The 11,256-nt window shown below is 33.4% G+C and overlaps 1 protein-coding gene across 2 annotated transcripts; it reads right to left on the reverse strand.

Annotated features, from left to right (window-relative positions):
- Nucleotides 1-807: 807 nt before the first annotated feature.
- LOC111899428 (disease resistance protein RUN1) lies at nucleotides 808-10,579 on the reverse strand. 2 transcript variants are annotated; one of them, XM_052771845.1, is made up of 8 exons: nucleotides 9,889-10,579; nucleotides 8,275-9,451; nucleotides 7,872-8,192; nucleotides 6,908-7,792; nucleotides 6,208-6,826; nucleotides 3,752-3,816; nucleotides 1,605-1,757; nucleotides 808-1,529 (listed from the first exon to the last, which is right to left on the reverse strand). In XM_052771845.1, the coding sequence occupies exons 1-8, from the start codon at nucleotides 10,461-10,463 to the stop codon at nucleotides 900-902; spliced, it is 4,425 nt and encodes a 1,474-aa protein (XP_052627805.1). In that variant the 5' UTR covers nucleotides 10,464-10,579; the 3' UTR covers nucleotides 808-899. The 2 variants fall into 2 exon arrangements, with proteins under 2 accessions (XP_052627805.1, XP_023751053.2); XM_023895285.3 differs by lacking the exons at nucleotides 808-1,529; nucleotides 1,605-1,757; nucleotides 3,752-3,816 and adding an exon at nucleotides 4,725-5,161.
- Nucleotides 10,580-11,256: the final 677 nt, after the last annotated feature.

The following is an 11,256-nucleotide window of genomic DNA, read 5'->3' on the forward strand; positions in this document are numbered from 1 at the left end:
AGATTGAGTAGTCGAGCCTATGTGGTGTCATTGGTGATGATGCGTGATCGGAATGGATTGGTTAGGAGGGTCAATCACGGTTGAGACGGGATTCCTCAAAAGTGAGCATGGAACGAGCTTGAAATAGAGTCAGGAATGGAGACCGGTGGTGGATAAGGATAGCAATATTGTCAAACCTCGGTGTGAGAGAGTTGGAGAGATGAGTGACAAGAGTCCTCTTTGACCAGAGAACCAATGTTTGAAAACAAGGTGGCGGTTGAGTTCTTGGAACAAAAATCTGTGATGGGGTAGTCGCTAAGCATCATGGATCAGAGCTCATTTGTCAAGTTGAATGGCCCGAGCTTCTTTATTATCGTGAAACAACTCTTCAAGCGTGGTCCAAATCTTGTGAGCGATCCAACCTTCTTTGAGAACCACTATGAAGAGAGGTTGGGAAAGCGTTCCATAGATCCACATAGCAACCAAGGAGTCAAGTTTGGACCATTCTTCACTGTTGGAGGCGGTCGAAAAAGAGGTACCATCCAAGTGACCCATAACCTCATAAGCTTCGTAGTGGGTAGAGAAAAGAACACTCCAAGCATCATAATTGAGTTGGGAGAGATCAAGCACAAGAGGAACGAAGGCCATGATGTTGGTGATGCAATAGGGTTTAAGGTTTTCAGTGTATGGGTTGGTATTATCATCACCCACCATGAGAAACGATCAAGCAAGAAGCAAGCAAGAGAAGGAAGCCAAGAAGAGGTCGATGGAAGGGGGAGAGACGGAAATTAGGGTTAGATGGTGGGGAGCTTTGCTACCATATGACGGTAAATATTTTCCCATGAGTTGGAATGATTTCATTAACAAAAATATATAGTACAACACAACATTCGACTATACAATAATAAATATGGGCTAAGCTAATATATACTAATAGGCTCGTCCCCACCAGAGCTACCATCAGAGATAAACCCATTTTTGGAATCAGGCATGCCATCGTACTTGAGCCGACCGGAGCTACTCCGGTCAAGGTCATAATAAATAGACGAATTCTCCAGGCTGGCAACGGAATCGAACTGCCCAGATCCATGATAATCATAATATAACTTATCAAATTCATGATTACTAGAAGCTTGGGCCATCTGTGAATGATTTGAAGCTGATGATATTCGAGTAGATTGAAATTTTGGATGATTATGGCTACCCGTGTAAGCAATCTTTGTAATCTGACCGTCAAAATTTGTTTCTATTGTCTTCTTCACCTTACAATTTGAAGACACGCACTTGTAATAGCTTCTATTATTGTTTCCTTTCCTCTGCCCGTATTTTCTCCAACGATAGCCATCATCTGTTTTTATTTGCGATGATTGATTTTCGAAATTGATGTTGCTGCCTGCATAACCCAATTGAGAACTTTGCATCTGCGAATTTGAATCGGTTTGAATTGTGGAAATTTCTTCGGAGAAATTTTGGAACTGAGATGGGTGTTCTGATTGCACAAATGTTTTTTCATCTTGTTCTCTGGGTTTCTGTTGATTCCATAGCTGCTCCTGAAATTAGTAATAAAATTATTGTCCGTTTCTTGTTTATGAAAAACACAAGAACCCAGAATGATGAAAACTTACAGTTTGATGATTTGATGGTTGCTGAAAAGAGAAATCTGTGAAGCTTTTTTGCTCTTTTTTGATGCTCTGTTCATGGTTTTGGATGTTGCTGCTGAGATTCTGCCAATTGAAGGCATGAAATGAGAAGGAACCGGTGGATGGAGATGGTAGAATCTGCAATAAATGTTTAAAAAGGTCGTTGGTGTTGAAAGTTTAAATCCAAATCGGAACTTGGTGGGGAAATAAAAAATTGAATCAAATACGAACATGGTGAGGAAACCAAATCGGAACAAATGAGTAAATCAAAGTTCTTAGTAAATGATAGAAATGGTCCCTGAGGTGTATTATAATTTTCAGATTCGATCCAAGGGCATATTGGTCATTTAAAAAAAATAACAACTCAAAAGCTAGATTTAATGCCTGAACGGCTAACCATGCAAAATCTTTGGGACTCCCCTATAACGTTTCTGAAAATATCCTCAACATGCCACAGGGACCATTAGAGAAATTGTCTAAAAAAATGACAAAGGCATGTAAAATCTGTCTAACTATATTGATCTCTTTTAGCACACAATCTTTGGTATTGAAAACATTGAACAAGCAGGATAACTTGGGAGTAAATCACAAATAATTGAGAGAAGCTGGGTAGCTTAATTTGGAAGAGAGGATGCTTAGTTGAACAAAATGAAAGATTAAAAATAAAAATAAAAATAAAAAACATTAATTTGGACGATAGGATGCTAGTTGAACAAAATGAAAGATTAAAAATAAAAATAAAAATAAAAAACATTTGCCATATCAATTCATTCCCTTTTATGAAATTTTCAGAAATAATGGTAATTGCCTTTTATTAACAAATTTGGTTGTGCTTTTTATTCAAACTTGTCAAACTCGTACGAGTTATTTCAAACCCTAAACAAATCAGTAGTTCGGGTCGAGTTGCTCTCTCTCTCTCTCTCTCTCTCTCTCTCTCTCTCTCTCTCTAGTATTAATCTATTTACTTTGTAATTGTATTTGCATGTATATTATATATTGGCATAATTTAAAGTAATAAAAGTAAATATTGTTAGTGTGTCCCACATCGGTGTGACACTATGATATAAGTGACTATATATGTTGGAATTCCCCTTCTCTCCACAAGGCTCTTTTGGAGAGAATCTTGGGCTCCACATATATTTACAAATATGCATTAATATTCAACAAATATTATGTCTTTATACATGTATTACATATTTACATATAATTTTTTTTCAATATGACTCTTAGGATTAGGATTCGAGTCACAAGTAGATAATTTATATTTGAGAAAATGACAAAAATAACCATTTACACTAATGACATTACAAAAATAACCAAAAAAAATCGAAATTACAAAATTAGCCAACGATTTCGCAGATGGAGATGCCCCATCTGCGAAATGAGCATCTCATCTGCGAATGTACAAGCACCTAAAGCACAGCTGTGCTTTAGGTGCTTGTACATTCGCAGGTGCTTTTAAATTTTTTTTTTTAATTTTTTTTCTGTATATATAGGGGTAAAATCGCAGATGGAATAGGTCCATCTGCAATTTACTCTCACTCTATCTGCGAAATTGTGGTATTTTTTTGTTTTTTTTTTTTTTTTTTGGTTTGACTACGAAATGAATTGGTTTGACTACATTTTTTGAGCAAATTGTAGAGAAAGTTCCTAAACAAATAACAACCAAAATGATACTTTTCTACAAAACTTTTTATATAGCAACATGATTTCGTAGTCAAACCAATTCATTTCATAGTCAAACTAAAAAAAAAAAAAAAAAAAAAAAAAAAAAACCCACAATTTCGCAGATAGAGTGAGAGTAAATCGCAGATGGGCCTATTCCATCTGCGATTTTACCCCTATATATACAAAAAAAAATTAAAAGCACCTGCGAATGTACAAGCACCTAAAGCACAGCTGTGCTTTAGGTGCTTGTACATTCGCAGATGAGATGCTCATTTCACAGTGGGGCATCTCCATCTGCGAAATCGTTGGCTAATTTTGTAATTTCGATTTTTTTTGGCTATTTTTGTAATGCCATTAGTGTAAATGGCTATTTTTGTCATTTTCTCTTTATATTTCGAGTCACGATTTGACAATTATGCTTTTAATGATGTGATGAGAGAAAGGTCAAATATCAAAAGATATACCTTCGGTGTCTGACAAATTTTGCCAAACTTCCTTTGGGATAAAGCTCTGAAGTACACTTGCTCTTCTGATTAAAACAAATAAAAAGAAGCATGTTAATTATCACTCAAATACATTTACTTGGATAAAGTACTTGTAGATAGGTCTCTCAAAGTTGGTTTTGATCTAGATGCAATCTACCAAATCAAAAAACTTTGTTCATTGACCCAACAAATCGACCCAATTAAGATTTCAATTTTATATATATATATATATAATCGACCCAATAAAGATCTCAATCATCCATTTAAGACAAAACTGCAAAAATGGTCCGTATGGTTTTTCATTTTATGTGGTTAAGATACAAACCTTTGAAAAGTCGTAGATTTGGTCCTTTTCAACAAGTTTTGTTGTGGTTTTTGTCCCTCTTTCATTAACTTTAACAACTTGGCTGTTAACTTGTTTAAAATGACTATTGTACCATCAGGGACCATTTCTGCAACCAAACTACAAGGACCATTTCTATATATCTTCTTTTTATTTTTATTGAATTATTATATATTCATAAATGTTATTTTCAATATAAACTATATATATTAATAAATATTGTTTTATTAGATTATTAATTTTTTTTAATTAAATTCTTTTAATTTTTTTGTTATTGGATATTTTAATTGGATTATTATATATGAATAAATATTATTTTTAATATATAATATTTATATATTAATAAATATTATTATATTGGATTATTAATTTATTTTAGTTAATTTTGTTTATTGGAGTATTTTTTTTATTGGATTATTATATATTAATAAATATTCTTTTTTAGTTTATAATATTATATTCTAATAAATATTACATTATCAGATTATTAATTTCTTTTAGTTAATTTTTTTAATTTCTTTTTTTGGATTAATTCTTTTTTATTGGAATATTACTTTTAATTTATTATTTTTTTATATAATAAATATTATTCTGTTGGATTATTAGTTTATTTTTTATGTATACTATTAATTCTTTTTAATTTTATTAGCTCCACCACATAGTCGTCAAAATACGCAAAAGCATTGCCTCTCATCATCGAAAATCGTCGGGATCATCACAAAACATCTTCATTGGAGGTCGGACAGAAACCCACCAACCTTTTCCATCCAATGATGATGGTAATCACCTGCGATAACACCACTACCATCACCCGATCACCACCACCACTTTTAGTGTTTGTAGGAGTTTGTTACGCGTTGTGTGGTATATGGAGGATTTCAACGAATTGTGAAGAGGTCGTCGTAGGTGGCTACCGGAGAAGTTGGGTGGAAATAGTTAAAAGGGTGTACGTCGGACCCTTGATAAAGGTTTTTGGCGGTGATCCCGACGATTTTTGTTGATGGGCATGCGACGCTTTTGCGTATTCCGATAATTTTGTGGTGGAACTAATAAAATTAAAAAGAATTAATATTAAACAATAAAAATAAATTAATAATATAATAAATAATATTTATTACATAAAAAATTAATTAATTAAAAGTAATATTCCAATAAAAAAGAATTAATCCAAAAAAAGGAACTAAAAAAATTAACTAAAAGAAATTAATAATCTGATAATGTAATATTTATTAGGATATAAATATTATAAATTAAAAATAATATTTATTAATATATAATAATCCAATAAAGAAGAATTATTCCAATAAACAAAATTAAATAAATTAATATAACAATCCAATTTAATAATAATTATTAATATATAAATATTATATATTAAAAATAACATTTATTCATATATAATAATCCAATTAAAATATCCAATAACAAAAAAATTAAAAAATTTTAATTAAAAGAAATTAATAATCTAATAAAACAATATTTATTAATATATAAATATTATATATTAAAAATAACATTTATTAATATATAATAACTCAATAAAAATAAAAAGAAGATATGTAGAATAGGTCTTTGTAGTTTGATTGCAGAAATGGTCCCTAAGGGTAAAACAGTCATTTTAAAAAATTTAACACCCAAACTGTTAAAGTTAACGGAGGAGGGACCAAAACCGCAATAAAACTTGTTGAAAATGACCAAATCTACAATTTTTCAAAGGTTTGGACCTTGACCACGTAAAATAAGAAACCAGAAGTACCATTTATGCAGTTTTCTCTCTCTCTCTCTCTATAAATATAAATATATATATATATATATATATATATATATATATATATATATATATATAACTTTGGAGACACTTATGACAAGAATGTGCCCTCCCTCCCTCCATATCTCTAATATATATTTTCAAAGTTTCCTCATTCCTATTTAACTTTTTCTTTTAATCAAACAATTGTAATACACGGATACCTAACCTAATGTGTGTGTATACACACACACACAATAAAAACGTTAAAATATTGGTTCAGAAATACGTGATAATTGTGAAGCAATAATACATAGGACAATATTTGACAAGAATGATGTGTACCTTTATAGCGGGTACTCCTTTCAATTAATCCATGATAACATGGATCCACTTCAATGCCATGCCGTGTAAATCCTTCAATGTTTAGCAAGTATACTCCTGTTGTTGTTTGAAAAGCAGAGAGATCTCCACCAATGATGTGATTCCATGACTTGTAATAACCCAACGCATCTTCTTCTTCATCATTGTTTCCATCATCATACACGAGCTTCACCCCCAACTCCTTTGCAAGTTGATGTTGCTTTGTTACACTAATAGTAATTTTAACGTGGTCACCACCTTCCATCTCGTTCATCCCAAACATCCAATGGCTTAACAACACAAAACACCCTCCACTTACAATAACATTACTGCCACAGTAATGATGGTACATCCATATGCGGTTCTTTGTTATATTGCGAATTTCAATAATTGGCAAATAACGGGACTCATTGTTTTGAATTTGGAATTGCTTCACATAGCAAAAATTCAGTCCTTTGAGGTTGTATGATGATGATGATGATGATGATGATGATGATGGGATGATAAATGATATTGATGACCCGGTGCTTCTATGCGTAAACCATTCGGGCAACTCTTTTCCCTGGTAGATTGTGCTGAATATTCCAAATTCATAATACATCTGCCAAATACAACCGTTCTAATTAATCACCATGAATTATGTATACATATTAACACAAAGACCTAATTAACCAGAGCAAACCTGGATTTCAGATGCCTTTGACCCTCTATAGGAAGCATCTTTCCCCTTATGCATTTTGTTGAGGAAATCTAGGTTTGTCCAGCCCAAACTATGTAATACCTTTTCTTCAACACCTGACATTGGTTGGATTTTCACCATGCCTTCAATTTCAAAGAACGAAGGCATAATCCATCTCCAATCATATGATAACTTGAGTGGGGACATTTCTAGATCAAATATAACTTTTCTTAGCAAAGGTTCAGTATCAAAAACGAGGATCAACTCTCTTAGTGTTTTTGGAGGATGCTCGACTGACGTCAGAAAATTACAGTTTCTCATACTAAGTATCTCAAGCCTAGAAAGGCTTCTCACACAATTGGGGAGGGAAAAGATAGGATTGTCATCTAAATATAATTCTTCCAACTTGGATAGCCAATTGAAGTCCATGGGAAAGGATTCAGTAGACAGATCATTATTTGCAAGTGACAACCTTACTAAAGACCTTGGAAAAGATAACGTAAGGAACTGCGGATCACACATAGGATGAAGAATTGCGGAGAGAGGGGAAGGCATTAATGATGAATCCTTAACACTAACCGTGATTTGAGATTGATCAAGATTACAACCATCTACAAAAAGTGAATTAACCTTCTCTAAAATGCCTAGACTTGTTGGAAACTTTTGAAGCTTTTTGCAGTAGCTCAGATCAATGTGGACAAGTTCACCACATTGCGAAATTGACTCACATACCTCAAGCAAACTAACACAGTTTCTAACTATTAACCTCTCAAGTACAGGGAGATCCTCAAAGCCACGCAAACTACTAAGCTGATCACAGAAACTTAAATTAAGAATCTTCAATGATCCAAGCAACACTTTGTCTTTTGATGACGATCCAATCGATTTCTGAAATTGAGATAAGTTAGAATTTAGTAGTGAATTTTATCAACTCAACATAGAAGAGTAACAAATAGAGGTAAGTTACCTTTAGCCTCTTATCACTTCGTTGTGGATAATTAAAAATCCCAAATGATTCAATATTGCTATAAGACATGTCGAGAGCAACCAAGTTCTCCATTGGTAGGTCTGGAGGGATTGACTTCCAAGGAAACCCATGCATACACAACCATCTTAATGTTTCCGGAAAGTTCTCATAAGACCCATTGATTTGCACATAATTGAGTTGTAGTAGCATCAACTTATCCATCTTACTCAATGTATCTGTTTTCAGCTCAAATGCTTCCCGTAACTTCTTATTCTTAAGCATTTTTATGTCAAGGATGAGACCTAGCACATTTCCAGTACCCTAAGAAAAAATGGAATGCCAATTTTTTTTAAAAAAGAATGTTAATAAAAAGTACTTTGAACAAGTTTCAATGGCATGTTACCTTTTTTTGCAACAACACTTTGAGTGACTCCTCATGACACCACAATCGACTTCGCTCCCATGGCCTGTTAGGTGATTCTTGTTGTACTACGAATCTTCCCATGTTTTGAAGTAACTGATGCATCTTCAATTTGTTATCACGTCCAATACTAAGAAGGCATCTGTCCATGAGATTCGTGATTCCAGATATTGTTTCTATATCACATGCTTCTAATATTGTTGTAGCAACATCTCTATCCATTCCAACAAAAAAACAAGCAATATGCTTAAACAATTCCTTATCATTTTCAGATGGCAAAGAGTCAAAGCTCTTTCTCAACACACTAATTATATCGGGATCAATATCTTTCTCTAGGGAAGCTATGAACTCTTTCCAATAAACTACGTCTCGATTATATAGAGATTTGCCCAAAATTGCAAGAGCCAATGGATGTCCTTCACAATACTTCAGAAGCTCCTCTAACACCTCTTCATAACCAGCATGGGTAACATTGGACTTGAATGCATGAAAACACAGAAGTGTCCGTGATTCAGTCTTATCTAAGCCGTTAAGAAAGAATTGAGCATGCTTGGGTTTTGCGTTCTTTTGGAATAATGCAGAACTCTCGATCAACCATGTGTTCGTTGTTGTTATGATAATTTTACTTCCTGGATGAAAACCTTTGCTTCCAAGTAATGCATCCAACTGGTCAAGACTATCAATATCATCAAGAACTAGAAACACCTTGTTACATGCTACTACATTCTCTATCTCTGAGGTGTACGTAGAAGCATCATGAACTTGAACTGAACTTTGTTCTGAAATGTCATCATACAGTTGTTTTTGTAGACTAAGCAACCCATTAAAATTTTCAGATTTCGGACTAATATCTTCAATAAAATTGCTTCTGTTAAGCTTTTCATCACATCTCCTACTAATATCTTCAATAAAGCTGCTTGTGTCAAATTCATGAGCATGAGACCTGTAAACATATTTGGCTAAAGATGTTTTCCCGATCCCACCCATACCCAAAATGGTGAGAACATCGGTTGTATGTGAGGATGCATCTTTCAACCATGAAGTGACATAGTTAATGGAAGATTCCATCCCAATAAGTAGTGGGAGAGCACTCCTTAAGGGTGTATGTAATCTACGGTAGATGTACTTAACAATTTCTTCAATAAACTCCGTCTCTCGCCTGAAATTTGATTTTAGTAAGAACCACAAAACACAGTCATAATGTTTACATATAAGTATCTAATCATAATTAACTAACTGAACAGGAGATTTCTATGGCCTATACTATATGGAAATTAGGTATTGTTACTGTGGCTCTTGTCTACAAGACTATCAAGCTTAACTATTGATGTGATTTTGCTAGAATCTAAAGGATAGCAAACCTTTCAAATTTTGGTGTTTAATAGAAAGCATATAAAGATTGTTAATATGGTTTACCTAAAAATATTAAATTAGGGTAAGAGAATAAATATTCAGAATGGTTTATGTTTTTATATAATTAAATTAAAGAACTCAACATAATTCAAGCTTAGATTAAATTTTATGTATTTCTTTGTCCAATTTACATACACAAAAAACTGAAGGAGCATGGAAATATGGGTAAAAACATATGGTTACCTGCCATTTACATCCCTCCCTTTTAAATTAGCAACTTCTGTAAGGGCTTTCTTCCATTGGTCAATCTTTTCAGCCAATTCGCTTCTTTTATTTGCATCTATCTCAGCCTCCATCATCCGTCTGTGCTCAGCCATTGCAAGTCCAAAGGTACTTTCTTGCTTCCTGACATGGGTGGGATCAACATGATAGAAGATGGGGACAACAATTTTGTTGGATGACATACGCTGCTCAAGGATAAACATCAATTCATCAAGGCACCGGGGCGAATTAGCGTAATTCTTAGACAACACTATAATACAAGCCCTAGATTCTTTAATCGCACGCTCCAGTTCTAGGTTTAGAACTTTCCCGGTTTTAATTGCACTCTTCACTTCCGGTTTCAGATCTTCCTCTGTTTTGATCATTTCATCGTCCAAGAAGGTAGTGATATCCGCATCCATTAGGGCCTTATGCAAGTGATCGATGAAAGTATCACGAGTGTCACACCCGTTGAAACTTAAAAATACATCATATCTATGACGATCAGCTGATGAAGAAGATGAAGGTTCTTCTAGAAATTCTGACAGATCAACCATTATGAGTAATGGGAAGGTATGATTGATTTGAGACTTCGATTTATGATCTGGATGCGCCAAAAAGTGGTTTATACCAAGATAGTCCAAGTCATCTCCTTTTGATAAGAAATGTCTTTGATTTGGAATTTGCTTGGAAACTTACGATTCTATGATTGAAATAAATTTAAGAGTAAATTACATAAATAGTCCCTATGGTTTGAGAGGTAATTTACGTTCTTGACTTTTGACTTTTTTTTTAACTCCTATTTTTCCTATAGTATATTTTTGTTAGGTGTTTGGTTTATCCTCCACCTAAAAAAACTATTATGCTTTTATTAATATCTTTTTTAATTAATTTTATTATTTATATATTTTTTTATAAAAGAAATTAAACAACACTACCGACATACAGTCACTTTAAACTTGTGTATAACCACCTCATCTACCCCTTATTTCCCACTTTTTCGACAAGATCCCCGCTTTCCCTTCCCCCACCGCCGTGATCTTTCCAACAAGCTTCATACCCACAACAATCAAATTCATGAAAAGGGAAAAAACCATAACTAATATTTGATGAAAATAATATCTCAAAAACCATAAAATTCAGTTAAATAAAAATAAGAAAAATACAACCCAAAATCAGATCAAACATCAATTATAACCTCCAACAATGAATTCATTTGTTCTAAAATTTTAGTTTGACGCCATAGAAAAAATACTATTAAGTAAGGATATGAGAGGCTGGAGCTATCTCATGACAACGATGCTCCATGGATTCACCACCTCGTTTTTTCTCTTGTCTCCACCCCCAAAA

This window comes from Lactuca sativa, chromosome 1, assembly GCF_002870075.4.
Source record: "Lactuca sativa cultivar Salinas chromosome 1, Lsat_Salinas_v11, whole genome shotgun sequence".
Classification (NCBI taxonomy): Eukaryota; Viridiplantae; Streptophyta; class Magnoliopsida; order Asterales; family Asteraceae; genus Lactuca; species Lactuca sativa.

What these genes read in the sequence shown, in the direction of transcription:
- LOC111899428 (XM_052771845.1), bottom strand. Translation starts at nt 10,463, where the DNA reads ATGGTTGATCTGTCAGAATTTCTAGAAGAACCTTCATCTTCTTCATCA. An exon ending in GGGAGGGATGTAAATGGCAG is followed by an intron (nt 9,452 to 9,888) that starts GTAACCATATGT and finishes ATCAAATTTCAG; the next exon opens with GCGAGAGACGGAGTTTATTG. An exon ending in AACCATCAAATCATCAAACT is followed by an intron (nt 1,530 to 1,604) that starts GTAAGTTTTCAT and finishes TACTAATTTCAG; the next exon opens with GAGCAGCTATGGAATCAACA.